The following is a 20900-nucleotide window of genomic DNA, read 5'->3' as shown; positions in this document are numbered from 1 at the left end:
GTCCTCGAGACTGTCCCCTCCCAGCCCCACAGCTCACCCAACACAGCCCCCACTGCTCTGCTGCCCTGAGCAAGGGAGGGCCAAGGCCGTGTGCTGAATGAGGGAAAGGACCCCACCCGCTGTACCCACCTCTCTGTGCAGGACATCTCACCCAAGGACGAGGAGCTGGGTTTCAAATCCCACAGAGCAGCTGGGCCACATCTGGTCTCACTGATCCCAGGTCCCCAAGGATTTTGCTGCTTTTGGTCTCGTCTACAGGAGCTGCGTTCTCCAGCGCAGGCCAGGAGCTGCGCCAGAGGCAGCTGCTCCCTGGCCGGCCCAAGGGGTGATCCTCACCAAACTGGGTCCTTCCTCCCTGCGCACAGGGAGACACCACAGGAGGCAGCCTGGACCTTGTCTACCCCAAAAAGCTTCTCTGTCTGCTGAAGGAGCTTGTCCTCATTGCTACCAAACAAGTAAATCAATGATCAAGCCCAGAATGGTCAGAAGGGGAAGATAAGAAGTCAGAGAATCACAGACTGGTTTGGGTTGGAAGGGAACTAAAAGCTCATCCCATTCCAACCCCTGCCACAGGCAGGGATGGCACTCACTAGATCAGGTTGCTCAGGGTCCCACCCAACCTGGAGAGGAAATGCCAGGGATGGGAGCAAGCCCACAGACCGGAGGCCAATGATCCTCATGGTCTTGTGTCTTGGAGCTGCTCACCCCTCTGCCACTCAGAGCTGTGCCCTCAACATCAGCACCTCTGGAAGACCTTCCGACCATCTCCTTGGGCTTGACAATAACAATTCCTGCAAAGCCTTTCTCCTTTCTGAATTTGAAGTGTTGGGGAGGAGACGCAAGGATGGAGGGGACAGCAAGGACAGAGACCCGCTGCCTCTCCAATACACTCTCTGCAAGTAGAAGAAAAATTAATTCCAGGTCCTGGTCTAAGCTCAAATCCAGCTGCTTCCTTCTGGCTTCTTTCTTTTCCTCCCACAGGCACAATTCCCAATAAACTCACCCCAACCATGCTACGAGTTAGCTTCTTCCCAGCTCCACAGTGGGGCATGGAGCCAGCTCCCAAAGAGCTCTGCATGCTGCCTGTCAGACAAGGGAGACTGGAGGCAGGGAAGTGCTCCAGACTGCTCTGCTCCTTCCAGGTGCAAGAGGAGGGAACTGCAAGGGACCAGGCCTGTGAACCATGCAGTGACTTTCTGTGCAGGCTGCAGCTGAGGGCTGCAGGTGGTCAAAGGCTGAGAAGAAGCCCCTGCCTGCTGTAGAAGGAAGAGGAGAGGGAGCAAAGGAGAGCTTTTCCTCAGTCGCACTCCTAAATCTTCACAGGGAAGAAGGGATGAGAAGCAACAGGCAGCTCATTTCCCTGTGCCACCAGCACGTGTGAGACCTCCTGGCAGAGTGCAGCATGACACCCAAGGGATAATGGCTTGGACAGGGCAGGCACTGTCCCTGTTCAATCAAGCTCCATTTGTGCTCGTTTTCCCCTCTCTACATTCAGGGCTTGTAGCCATAAGGATTTGGGGTTAATCCTGGAGCAGCTCCAGCAAGGGGTTGAAGGATATAGGATGGAGAGGAAGAGCTCATAGCCTGTCCCAGCTGACCACACCAGCACTGTCATGGGTGACCTGCAGGGGAAAAACAAAACCAGACCAGCAGGAAACCCAGACCTGCTGACCAGCCCAGCCAGTTCCTGAGCTCATGGAATGAGGTGGAAGGTTGTTTTGAAGGGAAAGAACGGGTCTGGGGGGCTCAGCAGCCACAGGCCCAGCTCTTCTCCCCATCTTCAGGACCCCAGTTCCCCACCAGGTGCCTTGGTGTCCTCACAAGGACCTGCAGAGGAGCAGTGCACAGGAAAACCTCCTGTGACCTCCCATCAAGTGGGACACAAAGGAAAAGGCTGAGGAACACGTCCCAGTGGTCAGATGAGGATGTCACATCTCACCCATGATGAAGATAATCACTTCTGCCATCTTGCTTGGTGATTCCTCTGCTCGTGGCCCCCAAAACAGCAGCGAGCCAGAGTGCAGCTCCTCCCCAGAGAACTGAGAACTCTCCCTGAAGATGAGCTCATCACATCTCCCATGGACAGCCCTGCTCCTGCCATGTCCCTGTGCACGAGCCTCCTCCTGAGCTGGTTTTGGTCATGTGTCCCCCACCTTGAACGGGGAGTGCTGGTGCCTGCTCACAGCAAATTCACCACTTCTTTAAGGAAAGGATCTTATTAGAGAATGATGGAATGGTTTGGGTTGGAAAGGACCTTAAAGCTCATCTCATCCCACCCCTGCCATGGGCAGGGACACCTTCCACTAGCCCAGGCTGCTCCAAGCCCTGTCCAACCTGGCCTTGGACACTGCCAGGGATCCAAGGGCAGCCACAGCTGCTCTGGGCAAGTTGTCCCAACTTCTCTCCCTCCTGATACCCAGCAGCCCAGCTCTTATTCACAAATCCTTATGGGAATCTGGCATTCCTCGTCAGCATCCCAGGGCTCATTAACCTGCAGCACCACGTGCTGCTCCACTCCCATCATGCTGGCCACACATCCCACCCTGCCAGCAGTGCCATCTCTTCTTTTTTTCCTCCAGGACAGCATCCTGATAGCCTTCATCAGTAACTAATTAGCAGTTCCTAACTGAGCCAGGAAAAGAACCTGGGAGAATCTGGACAGAAAACAACACACTCATTCATCCACTGCTCTGGCTGTGGAGGGAGCCTTCCAGTCTCCAAGGGTTTTCCTACTCCTTTTCCTCTTGGCATCCTCAGACCCTTCCAGCCATGAGTGAAGTAAGATCTTAAACACTTCCTATGTGCACTCAGAGCTCTCCTGACTCCCACAGCGCACGGGATGTGCTCCAGGATGGCTGTTCCATGGAGCACGAGCCTGGCTGCACTCCCAGCACAGCAGGTGCCTGCAGCAGAAGATGAGGTGTTTGCAGTGGGTCTGACTCACCCTGCACCATCACCCCACGGTCTTACAGCAGCCTCCCACCACCTCCCTTCACCTCCAGCACAGCTCCCTGGAAGCACCAACAGACCAGCTGGGGACCTGTGGGTGTGCAAGGGAGCCCTGCCTGCCATGTCCTTCGTGGTGGAGGCTACACAGCTTTCCCACAGGTTTCCTCCCATCCCAAGACCCACTCTAACAATTGGATGGGCTGAAGGAAGACCCGCAGGTCCCACACGTGGAAGCAGCGGCTCGGGTGCTGCAGGACACCCAGGAGCTCTGTCACGCCGGGAGCGGCAGGACGGGCTCAGCGATGTGCAAAGATCCGCTCTGTGCACAACTTTTGGGAGAATTAGTAGCACCAGGAAATGAAATGCAGCCTGCAAAGCATCAAAATTAATCCAGGGTTTGGACAGCTGCTCTGCTGGGCAACACAGGGATCTGACTGTGAGAGGAATAATTTTAAAAAACCATAAAGATAAAAAAGTCCAAGGGTGCTGTTCGAAGGGAGCTGTTTCATAAGGATTTTATTCAGCACCGGACTGTCAGCCCTGGCTTTCAGGCCTTATCTTTGTTTCAGTGTTAATAATCCCCTTTCCCATCACTTTTATAGTCCCAGTGTGATTCTGCTGGCACCAAAAGCACTGAAACGCTTTGGCCATCAGCAGCTTTGCCAATAAACTTGCTCAGAGCAGCTGGCCCAGCCACATTAGTATTTCATCAGGATCAGCATGAGTAGAAGAACACGATAAAAATCCTCAGGGCTGACCCAAAGGCTAACACACAGTGCTAGGCTGGGAGCATTTGCAGATCTCCAAGGCCAGGGCTGTGGGGAGAGCTCAGGGATGATGCTCCTGCCACTGCTCCTGGTAGAGACCAGCTCCAAGTGCCCTGAAGCTGCTTCGTGACATAGAAAAGAGGCACCTGGGCCTGTTGCACTGGCCAAGGAGCCCCCAGGGTGGTATCTCACCCCAGCACCCACAGGCAGAAGGCTCCGAGCATCACCTCCCCACCTTGGATGGCTTCCAACAACCAACTCTTCTTTTTCACCAGCATAATATGAAGGACGGGAAGGTTTAAATATCAAGCTTAAAGAAAGACTCAACCAGGGGCAAAAACCCCAAAAGTTCCCCAAGAAGGGCTGTTTTGAGAGCAGAAGAAACCCTGCAGAGGCTGGAGTTGGACTTGCGCCCCTGGAGAAGCAGGACAGCTTTGCTGGGGTGCTGTAGACACAGAGGGGTGGGTGCTCACCCCGACACTCACCGGCAGACGGGACCGTGCAGCCTTTCTGGTGCTCAGAGTGCTTCTTGTAGGGCTTCTGCTCCGGCATCTCGTCCCTGTAGGCTGCGGGCTCGAGCAGGGGCAGCCGGCTCAGCACCGGCGACTGCGGGATGCTGGGCAGCGTCCGCGACTTGCCCAGGAGCGGCCGCTGCAGCTTTCTGTCCAGAGACCTGCAGGGACAGAACGCAGGGCACGGGCTGTCAGCAGGCGGGAGGGCCCTTCAGGGAATCACAGAATTGTTCAGGTTGCAAAAGCCCTCTAAGATCAGTAAGTCCGGCCATTACTCCAGCACAAAACCATGTCCCTAAGTGCCACATCCACAGGTCTTTTCAACACTTCCAGGAATGGTGACTCTACCACTGCCCTGGGCAGCCTGTTCCAATACCCAAACACCTTCTCCATGAAGAAATTTTCCCTAAGATCCAATCTAAACCTCCCCTAACAGCACAGCTTGAGGCTGTTTCTCCTTGTCCTGTTCCCTGGCAGCAGAGCCCGACCCCCCCGGCTGCCCCCTCCTGTCAGGGACTTGTGCAGAGCCACAAGGTCCCCCCTGAGCCTCCTTTGCTCCAGCCTGAGCCCCTTTCCCAGCTCCCTCAGCCGCTCCTGGTGCTCCAGCCCCTTCCCCAGCTCCATTCCCTTCTCTGGAGAGGCTCCATTCCCTCAGTGTCTTTCTTGCTGTGAGAACCCCAGAACTGACCCCAGGACTGGAGGTGCCTCAGCAGTGCCCAGCACAGGGGATGGTCACTGCCCTGGGCCTGCTGGTACAAGCCAGGTGTCACTGGCCTCTTGCCCACCTGGGCACACCTGGCTCAGCACCACACTGCACCCTCTGTTAGTAAAGCTGCTGCTGTGCCAGGGAAGCCTTCTCCCCTGGCCAGGCACTGTAATTAGGATTTGCATCTTGAGCTGCAAGGCACAACCAGCACAAAAAGAATTCAAGCCCCCAGCCCACCTCAAAACTCCCAGATAATCTGAATTAACCAAATAAAGAAACCAGGTGGTTCAAGACTGAAGGGATAAAAATTTCCTTTGAGACAGTGAAATCCCCATTAAACATCATCCACAACAGCAGAAAGGGATTTGCGGTAGAAAACAGGTCACTGGACAGGTACTAGGGAAGGCCCAGACTCCAGAAAGCCACACTCACACAGCAGGGACTGCAGAGGTCCCCAGGGTGCCACAGAACATGTAGAACATAAACTCAAGGTCTCTGCGAGGTCCAAACTCAACCGAGTTTGATGATGGGGCTCCAGCTCTGCAGGGGTGGCCAGGACCCACACCCATCCATGTGTCAGCATGACCACGCGCTGCCACCTCTCTGCAAAGCCCAGAGGCAGCCCAGGCCTGCAGGGGCAGGGGAGCAGGTCCCCCTCCTCCTGCTCCAACCCAGAGCCAAGGCATGGTCCTCAGGTGCCTGCCTCAGGGATGTCACTGGCCCAGGCCATGCTCCAGGGCTCCCAGAAATGCAATAAAAAGGAGCAGAGCCTGTCGCTGCTGTCCGCAGGGACAGCGCGAAGAACGACACACAAGTCCAGGATAAGTGGGATTATTTAATTCATTTCAGACTCGTTTATATAGCATGATTCGCAAAAGCGGTGTAACATACCATCCACCATGCACCTCCCAGAGTGAGTGGCTGAATGCTACAATGCCTATTTCAAAATATTTTCTTCAGTGTGGAAAACAAGACTATGCATAACAAGTTTGCACCTGTGAGATAAAGTCTTGGTTTACAAAACCCTCTTCACTGTTGACAGCTAGCTTGCCTGAGAAAGGAGACTCTCACAAGCAGCTGTAAAATATAGGAAAATTTCTCTGCCAGCCTTTTCAGCATCTACAAGAGCCCAGCACTGTAGTGGGGTGTCCTGTGCTGAGGGTCACCCCAAGGCTGTCCCTTGTCCCCTGCTTTCACAGAACCCAGAGCTGAGCCCGAACGAGTTCCCCAACACAGCCCAAGGGGCTGTTCCAAAATCGTAGGACCACAGAATGCTTTGGGTTAGAAAGGACCTTAAAGATTACATTCCAAGCCCCTGCCATGGGCAAATCTCATAATGATTGGTACAGATACTTCAAATTTCCATCTCAAATTCAATTCTTCACTGCTTATGCTCATTTGTTCTAGTGCCAATATTAACCTTTCGCTTAAATAATTATCGTCCCTCTACGGTGTTTGCTCCCATGATTAATTGCCGTTATAATGAAGTCCCAGCCCCTTTCTGCCTGCGTTTTTCAAGCCTGATTAACACAAGTTTTTTCAGTCTCCTCTCACAAAATTAGCTTTCATTTCCCCATGGATGTTTTCACACCCCTCACTGCCCTCCCTCTTATCTTGGACTCAGCATTCTCCACCTGTCCTGGAGCATCACAGAATCCCAGGGTGGTTTGGGTTGGGAGGGACCTTAAAGCCCATCTCATTCCACCCCTGCCATGGGCAGGGACACCTTCCACTGGCCCAGGCTGCTCCAAGCCCCAATGTCCAGCCTGGCCTTGGGCACTGCCAGGGATCCAGGGGCAGCCACAGCTGCTCTGGGCACCCTGTGCCAGGGCCTGCCCACCCTCCCAGGGAACAATTCCTTCCCAATATCCCATCCAGCCCTGCCCTCTGGCACTGGGAAGCCATTCCCTGTGGCCTGTCCCTCCAGCCCTTGTCCCCAGTCCCTCTGCAGCTCTCCTGGAGCCCCTTTAGGCCCTGCAAGGGGCTCTGAGGTGTCCCTGGAGCCTTCTCCTCGCCAGGTGAACACCCCCAGCTCTCCCAGCCTGGCTCCAGAGCAGAGGGGCTCCAGCCCTGTGATCATGCAGACCTGAGCTCCTGGTGCAGACAGCAGGGCAACCCCTCTGCCTCCCTGCACCTTTCACCACTAAATTTTATCCTATTTCACACTCCAGTGCTCAGGGTCACACAGGCAGAGTCTATCATGCCAAAGCTCCTGACCCTCGGTGCCCGCCTGTCACTGTGATGTTTGTCACCGCAGCTCTTCACTCCCATTCCGAACGCGGCAGCAGCTCCCAAGTGGTGCCAGTCTGATGTCACTCAGGAGAGCAGACACAGGGCCAGAGCAGTGCCACAGCGCCGTGCAGCCACCTCCCAGGGTCGGTCACACCAACCCCTGGGGCACACGGCTGCGGGGAGCAGCTGGGGCAGAGGGCAGGACCGGGCACCCCCTGCCAGCCTGACAGGCACCTCCCTCAGAGCAGCGGTGGGAAGCACACTTTGACACGAGGTCAGCAGTTTATTGCTATAAATCAATCACATTCTCTCTCAATTCCCAGGTGCTGCTGCTTGGCTGCACTCCGTGCCAGGCGCTCAGCACCATCCTGCCCACCCCAGGCCCCATGCTTCAGTGGGATCAGCATGGAAACAAGCTGTGCCAAGAGATACAAAGCCAGAATTAGCATCCCAAGCAGTTTCCATCCCAGCAGAACATTTGTACCTCTCATCGTAACATATTTCACTGGCACAAGGCAACAGGGACAGAGCTTAACACATCGCTGTGCTGCATAAATGAGTTCAAAACATTCCTTTTTCTGTGCATGTAAATCCCAGGATACCTGTGTACAGCTCCATCACCTGCAGAACCCCATTAGCATTTTAGTGCTCCTGCTCCTTTTGTGCTCACAGGGCCACTCACAAGAGTCACATGGGGAGAAAAACAGAAGAATTCACTCTGTTAGAGAAGCAATTTTCAAGCTGTATATCTTCAGGCAGCGATTAATATTGTCAGAAAGAGCAAAGCAACTGGAAACCTGTTTAGCTCTAAAATGTGAACTCAAATTCCCAAGCACAATCCAGCTCCACGGATTTAGTGTCCCACCTGTCATTGTTGAACCACAGCTGGCACATAAGTACCACACAGCACCTTGTTCATCCCAACCCCCTGGTGGGGTGGGGAGGAGAACCAGGAAAAGGTGAAACCCAGGGGCTGAGGTAATAATTGAAATACAGTTGGTGGTGGTGTTTATTATTATTATTATTATTGTTGTTATTGTAATGAAAATGGAGATGAGAAAAAGAGAGAGAGGAATCACATCCCAGATAGACAAGTGGTGCCCAATACAGTTTCTCACCACCCAAAAAGCCCAGCCTGTTCCACAGCAGCAATAAGCCTCTCCTGGCCAACCCCCCCGGTTTCCACACTGGGCATGCCATTCCACGGTCTGGAATATCCCTCTGGCCAGTTTGGATCAGCTGTCCTGGCTGTGATCCCTCCCAGTCCTTGTCACCTCCTGGCTGGCAGAGCATGGGAAATGGAGAAGTCCTTGACTCAGGGAGAGCATTTCCCAGCAACAACCAAAGCACCAGTGTGTTATCAACACTGCTCTCATCCTAAATCCAAAACACAGCCCTGGACCAGCTATGGGAAGAAAATTAACTCTATCCCAGCCCAAACCAGAGCTGTGTGCACAGCTCCAGAAACCTCAGCAGCCACTGCCAGGCGGGACCTGACAGCACTGGGAAGTCACATTGCATCTCCGTCTGCTTCCCAAGCAGGCGTCCCAGCTGGGTGCTATCAAGGATGCCACATCCCATTAGCAAGGACCCCTGATGGAGTGTAAAGCTCAATTAGAAAAGCCATCATCGATGCTTTTACAGCCTATATTTAGCTGCCGTTTGCATTTGGGTAGGGAGGAGAGCACATAATCAAGTCATGACAGGGGTGGAAGAATCCTCCTGGCTGGGTGTGAGAGCTCAGGCAGGAGCCCAGTGACAGCTCCATCACTGCCAGTCCGCAGCCAGATGGGGAGCTGGGGGAACATCAGTAGGGCCAGGTCCCTGCCCCCAGCTCTGGGACAGCCGTGGGGCAGGAGGGACCGTGCCAGGCAGGGTGCGAGGCTGCTCCAGCTCCCCCATCCCCGCCACAGCCCCTGACCCAGCAACGCGGCAGGAAAAGAAGCGGAACTCATCTCCAAAGCTGTGCTGTGTCCAGCACCTTCCCCACAGTGATGTCCTTCTCCAACCCCAGGAAAGAGAGGGGAAGGGCTCACACAGCAGGGAGGGAGAGAGAGAGAAAAGGTTAATGCAAATAAAAAGCCAGCTCCTGCAGCCAGCTCCTGCAAACTGCACACACCTCCAGCCTCCCGGCTGGTTTCTGTGTGGGAAAAGCTGCTCTCCGGAGGGCACTTCCAGCCCAACCCAGGGAGCATGGAGTCTGCAGCTTCCCAGGGCAGGATGGGGGAGTCACCACAGCAGCCCCAGCAGAACCCCAGCAGCACCAGAGAGAGCAGCAGGAGGGGAAAATAACCCTAAACCCACTGCTCTCACGATCCAAAATGGACCCCAATAAGCCTCACTGATTTGTATTATCTGCCCAGGAACTAAGCAAGGAAACCTCCTGCACGTGTCCTGGAAATGCCCGAGGATGGTGACCCTCCAGAGGTGTCCCATTCCTGGGAATAGGGAAGCCTTCATCCTGCCACAGCCCCCAGTCCCAGCAGCTCTGACACAAACCTGAGCAGCCGCTGTGCTAATCCCCTCGCAGAGACAGGCTGCTGGTGGAACACAGCAAGGAGAGGAGGAGGTTACTCTGGGGAGGAAGGCTAAGGAGGGAAAGGGGCAGAGCAGCAGGGCAGCAGCTCCTCCAGACCTCGCCCTCCTGCTCCAGAGCTCTGGCTTGGTGGTGGCCACATGCCCTGTAAGGAACATGTGAGGCCACTTCCAAGCTCCAATGGGGACAACACGTGTCCCAGAGAGCTCACAGCCCCAAAATTCAAACCAAAAATAGACAGAGAAGACAAAGGGCTGCTTCGGAGGGGGCTCCTCTACCTCCTCAGTCAATTAATTCCCTAAATCTACCGAGCAGAGGAAGTTGATAAAGCAGAAGGTTTGGGGAAGAACAGCTGAACGTGGTACAGGCCGAGAGGGTGCCAGGGAGAGGGACCAGGAGAGCCCAGTTATTGCAGAGGGACACCGCTCCCAGATCTTCCTAGCCCGTGGCTATTCCAGCCTGTAACTCACTTCTCAGCCCACTCCTCCAAGGAGGTGTAACTTAGCAACCTGACCTTAAAAACTCGGCAAGGGTTCCAGCTGGATTCGGGAAAATGAGAGATGCATCCAAGCCAGGAGGAGCCATTACCCAGCAAATCCCCTCTCCAAGCGGGGCGTGGGGAGGGGGAGCACCTCCTGCACAGCCTGAGCCCCATGGCAGTGCAAACAATGAAACAATGACTGCAGAATGCAAACAAACCAACAAAACACCCACATCCCTTCCTGACACAGCTTGTGGAGGTGCAGTTGGGTGTAAGGTGACAGAGGCAAGGTGAGAACACAGGTCCCAAAGGGCTGACAGCCGCAAAGGCAAACAAGGGTGTTAAACAGCCAGGGCAGGAGGAGCAGTGCATCCAGATCTGGGGCCTCAGCACAAGATGGATGTGGGACTGCTGGAACAAGGCCAGGAGACACCATAAAGGTGCTCGGAGGGCTGGAGCCCCTCTGCTCTGGAGCCAGGCTGGGAGAGCTGGGGGTGTTCACCTGGCGAGGAGAAGGCTCCAGGGACACCTCAGAGCCCCTTGCAGGGCCTAAAGGGGCTCCAGGAGAGCTGCAGAGGGACTTTGGAGTGGCAGGCCAAGGAGGAATGGCTTCCCACTGCCAGAGGGCAGGGATGGATGGGATCTTGGGAAGGAATTGTTCCCTGGGAGGGTGGGCAGGCCCTGGCACAGGGTGCCCAGAGCAGCTGGGGCTGCCCCTGGATCCCTGGCAGTGCCCAAGGCCAGGTTGGATGGGGCTTGGAGCAGCCTGGGCCAGTGGAAGGTGTCCCTGCCCATGGTAGGGGGTGGAATGAGATGAGTTTAAGGTTCCTTCCAACCCAAACCCTTCTGGGATTCTGTGAGATTTCCCCAGAGCTCCACAGCACAGGATTCATCCTGTCCTGCCCTGGTGCCTCACCCCACTTTGTGCCCCTGCCCGGGGCACACACAGAACTTGCTGCCAGGCCAGCCCAGCTCCCAGAGCCCAAGGCAAGGCACGAGTGTGTCTCTGACACCCCAGAAACGCAGGGTGCTCACCGGGTGTGAGCTCTGCTGTGAGTCACGGGGCTGAGCAGAGATCTGAGCCAGGATCTTCTCCATCCCCATCCCGACAGCAGCAGGAGACAGGCCAACATCTACCTGCAGCTGGTTTCTGCAAAGGGGCTCTGCAGGAGAAGGCAGCAGCGGGAGGAGAGGGGAAGCACAGGAGGCTGCTGTGCCTCAGAAGCTGTTTCTGGACAGAAGCATCAGCCCCTGGGATGTGGTTCAGTGCAGTCCAACGCCCACAGCAGCGGCAGGACCCCATGGAGGGCAGGGAATGCAGTTTAAGGGGATCACACAGCACTGGTGAAGCCTAGGGAAGGAGGGTGAGAGGAAGAAATCAACTGGTAACACACAGAGTAGCCTTGGAAACCAAAGCCCAAGGATTTTGGCAGAGCAGAGCCTTCGCAGGGCATCCTCACCTGTTCAAATCACCAGCTGCTCTGCAAACCTTATCAGCTGTGAGCAAACCCCTGAGTCACTGGCACTATTTCCAGTGACCCTGTGGATCACAAAGCCAGAGAAAATCACTGAGAAATCTTCCCTTCGCATTCAAAAAACACCCAAACAAAACACCTTCCTTTCTGGCCGGCCAGAGTTCGTGTGTGAAGAGTGGAAAAGGAGAGCTGAAACAGAGCATCTTTCATCTGACTGTGAGACAGCTCCAAAGCAAAACAAAACCCAAAACAGCATTCAGCGTGCAAGTTCAGAAAATGAAAAAACCAACGTGTGAAGCTATAAAAATACCTTCCCAGGCTCAGCTGTGAGCTGGTAAATACCACGATTCCCACCAGCTGGCTTCCAAAACCTTCTTCTCCTGCCACCTCTCCGACTTGCAGAGCATCTCTGCAGCAGGGCCATCGCCTGAGCGCTGCACTGAACACCACTGGCATCCAGGGAATAATTGCTCCTGTCCCTACAAACTGCATTTTGATTCGGAGGGGTGTGGGAGGGCAGGACAGGAGGTCACACCCCCCTTGTACTGAGGGCAGCCCTCAGCATTTCAGAGCTGCCTGAAGAAGGACTCAGCACCATTTCCCCCTAGGAGCCCCCTGTGCCCGAAGCCCGGCCCTGCTCCCAGCACCCAGGAGGTTGGGAGCCAAGTACCAAACTGCCCTGAAAAGGGCCAGAAGTGCTTTTTGTGGCAGATGCTGCCTGAAAAGCCCTGAGTGCTCGGGTGTGTGACAGCCGGTGTCACACCAGCCCCTGCCCACAGCCTCTCTCCCACAAGGTATTTACCCAGTGCTAAAGACCTGCTGCTGCTACTCACCCCTGGCACCACAACACCATCCCGGCACTCCGAGCTGGGCAAAGCCATCCCCAGGGAAACGAGGTGAAAAAACCCAAACCCTTCACGTCAGCACTCCCAAACTATGCACTGTGGCTGTGTTTTGCAGCAACGCCTCCATTTCACCATTCACTGGAATCCAATTGTTGAACGGATAAGGAAATACACTGGAGCCAGACACTGCCATTCATTCATTCAAAAGTATGCTGGTTCCTTTGTTAAAAGAACCTTTTTTTCCAGCTCTGTTGCAGGCAGTGAATGACAACCCCATCCAGGGGCGTGCTCCCCTCACCCCCCAGCCCAGGAGCACCCCACAGGGTCCTTGCAGGTGGTCACCCTGCCCTCACTGTCATGCTCTGTCCCTGTGGTGCCACCAGACCATCCCCTCCACAGCCCGCAGGAGAGAGGAGCTCTGCACACTCCCTGCCCACCTGCTGCCCTGGTCACCCCCCATTAACAGGGGCAGAGCAGGGACCAGGAGCTTGGGAAGGCTCTGGCAGAGCCCAGACCTGCTGGAGCTGCACCTGCACAACAAAAAGTCCAAAGACAAAAATTCCCCAGGGCCAGGGAAAGAAACAGGAACATTCATGGAACACGAACATTTATCCTGCTCACGGAGTTCTCTCTGATAAATGGGGAGAGATGGCAGACAAAGGTGAAATGAATCCCAGCACGACAGTGGAGCAGACGAGCATCCTCCCCCCCGGCAGCTCCAGAGCGTGACCTGCATCCTCAGGGACCAGTGTGGTGACTGACCCAGGGTCCCTATGCTTGTAGCCAGGCTACGCCATCCAGATGAAGCAGAGAGGATGGCCAAAGGCATCTGGGATGCTCCATGAGAGGCTCAGGGATCGCTCTCCAGAAGGAATAGGTCTGAGGCTTACAAAGAAGGGTGTTTGAGACGCAGAACGAAGCTCCCAAGCTAAAGATCTTGCACACTGAAAGTCAGCTCACAAGCAGGACGTGACCCCCAGGGACGCAGCAGCGCCTGGCCAGCCCCGAGGCACGAGAACGCAGCAATGGGCAGAGAAAGGGGCCCCGAGCAGAGCAGGGCAGGCAGGAACAGCTCTGGCTGTGGATGGCGGAGCCCCGGTGGCAGCCGGCAGGAGCCACGCTCCGGTGACCTGCCAGGGCCAGGACTGAGCAAACACCTCCGGCTCCCCGGGCTCAGCAGACACAGCCACGGACGCTGCGCCCTGGCTCCCGGCGCTCCTTCTGCGGTGTTTATGTATCTCCTGTCTCCCCTGAAAGTTTTCGGAGACAAAAGCGAAGGGAGCACAATGGATGACAAACATCGCGGCTCCGATTTGAAAAGGTTGGCTAATTTACAAGATAAATAACGTAACTGCCTCCTTTGCATTTACAAACACCTTCCGGGGAGGATGTGAAGGCGTCCAGCATCACAGCCACCTCCAGCACCCACCTCCTGCCCTCCTCCCGTCACCCCTCCATTCCCAACAGAATCCCTGGAGCAGGACTGGAGCCGCGATGCTCCCGCACCACAACCCCCCAGCTCCTGGTCCCGTTCCCAGTCTCATGACACAGGACTGGTCTCCCCTGTTGCTTCAAAATCCGAGTCACACGACAGAGGAGACAAAAAGCTGCTGAGATCATCTTGGAAGGGATACTGCTGCTCCTGACAACCACAGGGGAGATGCTTCAGGCCTGAGCCTGACGTGCTACGGCACAGAAAGACACTCCAGACAGCTGGCAGAGCTGCTTGGTTTGCTTGAAATCCTGTAATTTCTGCACCATGACCAAGTTTTCCAGCACTGGAGGCAAACAGGGGCCAAGCTGATCCATCTCTGACTATTAATCCCTGGCAAAAATAATTATTTATGTATGTGTTTTGGTCAAAAAGCAGATTTATAATCAATCATAGGCATATTGTTGTTTTAAACCTTCCTGGGCACCACCTTTCAACCAGAGCCTTGGGCTGGTTTTCATTTTCCTCTGAAGCACAAGAGGCAGGTCACCACCACGGTCAGAGAGACAAGCTCATTGAACAGAAAAAACTCGTTATGCTCCCAGTGTATCCCAGTAAAATTCCTTAAAAAGATGGGTTTTGGTGCAGGAGCAATGGGGGCTGAGGGGAGCTGGGAGCAGAGCTCTGGCAAAGGCAGCACAGCCAGCAGCTGCTCATGGCCAGGATAATGGATTTTATCCATCTTGTGAGGGGAAGAACGGAGCAAACAGCCCCCAAACAGCCCAGAGGAAGCCCAGCCCAGGCAGAGGCACTCGGGGACAGGATTCCTCCAGGGCAGAACCAGGTCTGGGTCCCAGGCAGCCCCAGGGCCCTGCTGCACATCAGGAACCGACCCGCGGGGCTGGGGTGGGGGCTGGTCATGGGGTGCAAGGCAGCAGAGCCCAAAAACTTCCTGTTTCCAGGCAAGAACCCCGGCACAGCCTCAGCTGCCAGGCTGTCTGGAGAATCACAGAATCATCAAGGTTGGAAAAGACCTCTAAGATTATAAAATCCAACACCCAACCCAGCACCACCACCATTTTCCATGTCCTCAAGTGCCACATCCACACATTTTTTCATTGCTTCCAGGGAAAGGGGCTCTGCCTCTTCCACGAGCAGCTGCAGCTCAGCACCCACAGAGGAAGGCAGAGCCAGGCTCTGCCAGGGGAAACACATCCCTGCTGCAGGAAAAACATCCCCCAAAATCCTCAGCTGGAACGAGCTCCCACTCTCCCAGTGAAAAACCTGTGGTTGCCCCATCCCTGGAAGTGTCCAAGGCCAGCTTGGATGGGATAGTGAAAGGTGTCCCTGCCCAGGGGTTGGAACGAGGTGAGCTGAAATCTCCATCCCAGCCCAAACCATTCTGGGATTCTGAGATAAATTTTATCTATTTGTTCTTTAGAGCAACATAAAAGTGCACTGGAGCTTTCCAGTTTTTCTACAAACATGGATTTGCAGCCAAAAAATAGATGTACCAGAGACAGCCACAGAAATCCTGCACACAGGGCAGGCAGCAGAGGGCCCGGAGCATCCAAGCAGCCAACAGGAACAAATGCCAGCTCCAGTGGCTTCCAAACACCTGTGGAAGCACATGGATGCTCCAGGCAGCAGCACCCACACCCAGGAGCTGCCGAGGGTGGGGCTCTGCTCTGCTCCCCCCACACCCGTGGCTGCTACAGCCGGGGAACCAGGAGGAGCTGCTTATTCCTGTCTGCATTCTTTCCATCAAAAAATCCGAAAATGCAAACTAAAAATATCTTGCATTAATTTGTATAATCGCCAACTATTCCTACAGGAAAAAACACAGCATTTTTGTGAGGAAAAAAAAAATGTTTTAATTATTAAAGTAAGAATTCTGGTTTTCCCATTTGAGATATTCCCAACAGTAGTGTCCTTTTTTCCTTTCCTCTTTGAAATGCTTCTTCCTGGCTCCAGAGAAAATCTCTTTTGTTGACATATCCCCTCTCCTCTCCTCCCCAGCTCTCCCGGAGCTGCCTCAGCCCACCTCCCGCAGGACAGCATCACTGGGATGCTCTCCCTGGAGCAGCCCTCTCCTCCTAGAGGGGCTCTTCCCCCACCGAGGGGCTGTTTGAAGGACATAACCCACCCAAACCGCCCCGCAGGAGGGTGCCAGGCTCCTGCACCAGGGGGGTGGACAGAGGATATTCTGTGCCCAGCCACCTGCAAATCCCAGTGGCATCTCCTCCCTGCCCCCGGGCTCTGCCACTGCCCCGCGGGCACTCACAGCTCCAACGCGTCCATCCTTCCATTGTCCCCACGTGCCGAGGACACCAAGCCCCCTCCCCTCACCCCCAGGTGATGCCGACGCAGCGGGACATTCCCCAGGTGTTACGGGGCAGGCAGCACCCCCAGAGCTGTCCTGTGCCTGGCACGGCCCCCCCAGCTCCCACTCCCACCTGGAGCAGAGTGACAAAGCCACGTGTGCCACCCAAGCCAGGAGCCGGGCTGCCCAGTGTCCCCTTGCACCCTGGGGGCTCACAGGTGCCCCCACACATCCCGGGGACTGCCTGGTGTCCCCACACACGCCAGGGACTTCCTGATGTCCCCACACATCCCAGGGGCTGCCCAGTGTCCCCACACCCCCCAGGGACTGCCCTGCACAGGCAGGAGCAGGCAGAGGAGGGCACCCAGGGACAAGCCCATTCAGAATCTTCCCCGTGCCAGCCAGCACTTCTCTCAGAAGCTGTTAACATTCCCACCGCTGTCTGGAATCACTTCCTCCCTCATCTCCGTGCACAAATCCCAGTGGGGATTGCTGGTGCTTCTGTTTCCTACCTGCGCCCCCACCCACCTGTGACTCAGTGCCAAAACAGTGGGACCTGGGAATCCAGCAGCCTTTCGAGCAAAGCGTGACTCACAGGCCAGGGCTTTCTGCTGAAGGAGCCGGCTCCTGCAGTCACGCTCCGTCTGTAATTCCCCTTAATACCAGTATCATTCCCTTCCTCCCACCACCCCATCCAACTACCACTCCAAAATAAAGGGTGCCCATTCATCTTTTTCTGCCTAATCCAGGCAAAAATGAGCTTCAGCTTGTGCAGAAATTAGGCAGCTCCCAAGCTCATCTCCCATCCCAAAGATTGGCTTTCAAAGGAGACTGGAAGCCAGGCAGAAAGGGAGAAACCGCGTGCAAACCTTGTCTTTAGCTAAAGCATGGCCCAAACCCCAAAGAGATGACCCTGAGAGCTCGGGTGTGCTTTTTGAGTCTGTCAGATGCAGGAAGCTTTCCCTGCCAGCTCCCAGGCCACACATACATGCACTTTTATGGGATAGATCTTCAACATGCCTCCACCCACAGCCGTGGGAGCAGGGTTCGGAGCAGCAGGAAGAGGCAGAGGCCCAGAGCATCCCTGGCTCTGTCCACACCACCTCCCCCTGCACCCCGACAGCGCAGGAGGGGACAGAGCCACAGCCCGCAGCGAGACCAGGAGCTCTCTGGAGCTGAGCCCACATCGCTGGGGGCTGGAACCAGGAATGCACCCAGGTGTCCCCCAGTGCACAGAAACCACGGAGAACCAGGATAAGTCAAGGTTCAGTGGAGAGCCCCCTGCAAGGACAGGTTTGATGGGGAGACAGATTTCTTCTCCGTGCTGCTCCCCAAGCCCCCTCTCCTCACAGATCCCGGGCACGGTGCTGCAAACAGTGGGGAGAACAAAGCCAAAAAGCTTCTTTAGGTTTAATATACAAAGCCCAGGCAGCTCAATCAAGCAACAAAAGCTAAATGTCATTTCCTCCCGTGGCACTGCCACTCTGCTCACAGCCGTTCACGTCTGACAGCTTGTCATCATCATGAGACACCGGGGACACAGCCTGGGGAAAGGCTGGCACCGAGGGCAGGGGAGGAAGGCTCAGCCCTACAGCCCAGCACAGATCACCAGCACAGAGGGACGTGGGGCACCTGTGTGAGCTGAAGGGCACAAGTGATCCCGCCAGGTACAGCCACACAAGGCAGGTGGGAAAGAGCACAGAATCATGGAATGGTTTGGGTTTGGGAGGGACATTAAAGCCCATCCAGTTCCACCCCTGCCATGGACAGGGACACCTTCCAGTGACCCAGGCTGCTCCAAGCCCCATCCAACCTGGCCTTGGGCATTTCCAGGGATCCAGGGGCAGCCACAGCTGCTCCGGGCACCCTGTGCCAGGGCCTGCCCACCCTCCCAGGGAACAATTCCTTCCCAACAGCTAATCTAAATCTCCCCTCTTGTAGTTTAAAACCATTCCCCCTTGTCCTGTCACTCTCTGCCCATGTAAAAAGTCTCTCTCCCTCTTTTTAGAATCCCCCTTTAGGCACTGGAAGGGGCTCTAAGGTCTCCTCGGAGCCTTCTCTTCTCCAGCTCTCAGCCTGTCTCCACGGCAGAGGGGCTCCAGTCTTTGGAGCATCATTCCAAACAAGCCTCCCCCAAGAGCACACAGGCTGCCCTTGAGGACAGCCCCACACACAGCAGCCTCAGGCACCCCAAAACCTGTCACCACATTCCCAACCTCCAGCTCAATGAGGCTGAAGTTCCCCTGAAGCTCTTTCCCTCCTTCTTGCCCAGCCAAGCTGCAAAGGCACTGAGGCTCGGCTGCCTGTTCCAGTTTAGAGGATTAGTGGATGCTCAGCACCTCTGCGAAGCAGGCACAGCCTGAGTCACTACCACTGGATTTAGGACTTCCAGCACCAGCACTGACCACTTGCGTGCAGTAGCGATGGACATTGATTTGTTAATGGGTTACAATGATCTGTCACAGCGAAAATGTGACTCCATGCAGCCACACACATTGCCCTGCTGGCATCTCAGCAGGCAAGGGAGGTGGGAGCGCTGCAGAGCTTGGAGTACAAGTGTCACAAACACCTTAGTGACTAATTCCAGGTGGAAACTTCCCGCTTAACCCAAACCACTTCCAATTTCCTTGCCAGTTTTCTCCTTTACAATGCAGGTATCTTTCTATATGGACGTGTCATTTGGAAGCAGAAAGGTTTTGTTTAAAACGTGCCAAAAAACAAAGTAGGAAAAGTCAGTCAAACTCTCAGCCATGCAGGAGAGCCCCTCAGAGACGCCCCTTTGGGCATCTTTACGTGCCATCTTTACCTGTCCCGTGCTGAGTGCTGCTAACACAGGAGCCGTTCCTTCAGCGCAGTTTCCCAGCCCCAGAACTTGCCAGTTCCTCCCGTCCCCCATCACAATTGTGTGCTTGAACACAGACGTGCTGCCAGAGCTGAGGAGATATTTTTAAGCACCCAAAAACAACTAAGCACAATCCTGCCAGGAAAACATTCCCCACTACCCCTCCCCACCTCAAAGCCCATCAAACTGCACAGCGAGGACATGGATCAGGACATCGGTGTGGAAAAGACCCCCAAAGAAGTGGAGGTAACAGCTCCCCATGGCAAAGAGCAGCTCCTTGGTGCAGCTTCCCACAAGGCTGGGGACAGGCTCTGACCCTGGGAGCAACAGGAACACTTGGACCCACCTCTGCCCCCCAGGAGTGCAAAGACGAAGCATCACCCTGGCCCCCCTTCTTCAGATTATCTAATAACATGGACAAAAACAGGCCCAGCAAGTTGTAATTTTTATGTAATTTAATTCTTATATAATCTAATTCATTGTTAATTAACACCAACTTCCAACTCGGCTATCGAGAGAAAAAAGGCAGCGGAACCCTAAAGCTGACACCCTGCAGGCCCAGCACAGCCAAACTCCTCTCCTCCCCCTTCCCCACGCTGAGCTTCCCTGGGTTTCACCACAGGTCACCCCAAGCCAGGGAAAAGCTCCTCTCCTGGAGGCCGCTGAGGACATAGGATCTTCACCCCGCAGGTTTTTGGGGGGTGTCAGCTCTGCTGCCTGCAGGGCTGAAGGTGACCCCCAGGAGCAGGACACAGCATCCAACCCCAGGCACCAGTCTCCCCCTCTATTCCCCCATCTTGAATATCTTCTTTTCCATAACTAGGCAGTGATCTCCTGAGGAGCTCATCAAAGCCCCTCTGTGGGGACCATATGGGGCTCTGAGGACCACAGAGAAGGGGAGAGGTGCAGCTGTCAAAGAGGGAACAGGCATCAACTTCCTGAAGCCAGGGAGCAGATCTATCCCAGAACAGTCCTGGGCCAACAGTGAAAGCCACTGAACCAGTCCACAAGTCCCTGCCCAGAGGAGAAAATTTCTCTCAAAAGCCACCCCTGGACAAGACTTGGGATTCTTAATGACTTTTCATTGGGATTTTTAATGATTTTTTTACTGAATTAGTGACTGTTGCAGGTCACCTCTCTGCTGATAGCCCTGCAATTCTCAGGCAGTTCTGCTTTCCCCCATTGCACCCAGGCTGAGAGCAACTCCAAGAGCATCCTTGAGAAATTCTCCCACACCTGTTAACTCCAGCACAGGATCCCTGTCCTCCCAGAATCCCTGCAGGCCCCAGGGTCCCAGCCCAGTGCTCTGCCAGGCTGGCTCACTGCTAAGCAGCCCTGGCAGAAAACAGCAGCCTGGCAAGTGCCATCCTGCTCCTGAGAGCTCCAGCCCACCCTGGAGCCTCCCTGGCTCATTCACAGCACAGCAGGGCTGTTCTCTCAGCCCAGTTAGAGCACAACAGCCCTCACATGACAGTGATGTCCTGATCCACTTTGCAAAAGCTGCGGGAACCCAAAATCAGTTGTCCAGACCTTTCAGTTTACAGATAGCTCACTGAGAGAAGAGCTATTAAATATAACTTGCCTTTCCCTTCCATTTCTCCTCCATCCCAGAGCAGATCCTCTGTGCCCTTCCAGCCAACACAGAGCTGGGCACGAGCACCTCAAGGCTGGCACCACCAGATGCCACAAAGAACAACCCCTCAGACCTCAGCAAGCACCCCCAGCCCCTCCTGCGCTTCACCCACAGGCACCTGCACCCCATTCTGCAGACACATCCTCGTATCCCTGCGATGCTCCAGG

The 20900-nt window shown here is 55.1% G+C and overlaps 1 protein-coding gene across 5 annotated transcripts in view; it reads right to left on the bottom strand.

Moving 5' to 3' along the window:
- Window positions 1–20900, bottom strand: part of LOC116451916 (ankyrin repeat and fibronectin type-III domain-containing protein 1-like) — a 246714-nt gene that overhangs the window by 167729 nt on the left and 58085 nt on the right. For all 5 annotated transcript variants that reach the window (XM_032125878.1, XM_032125880.1, XM_032125879.1 and 2 more), the window contains exon 2: window positions 4202–4389. In XM_032125878.1, coding sequence (XP_031981769.1) covers window positions 4202–4268 — 67 coding nt within the window. In that variant the 5' untranslated portion in view covers window positions 4269–4389. The remainder of the gene's footprint in view (window positions 1–4201; window positions 4390–20900) is intronic.

This window comes from Corvus moneduloides, chromosome 16 (assembly GCF_009650955.1).
Source record: "Corvus moneduloides isolate bCorMon1 chromosome 16, bCorMon1.pri, whole genome shotgun sequence".
Lineage (NCBI taxonomy): Eukaryota > Metazoa > Chordata > Aves > Passeriformes > Corvidae > Corvus > Corvus moneduloides.
The sequence above is the reverse complement of the archived record's forward strand: the minus strand, read 5'-3'. Positions and strand labels throughout refer to the sequence as shown.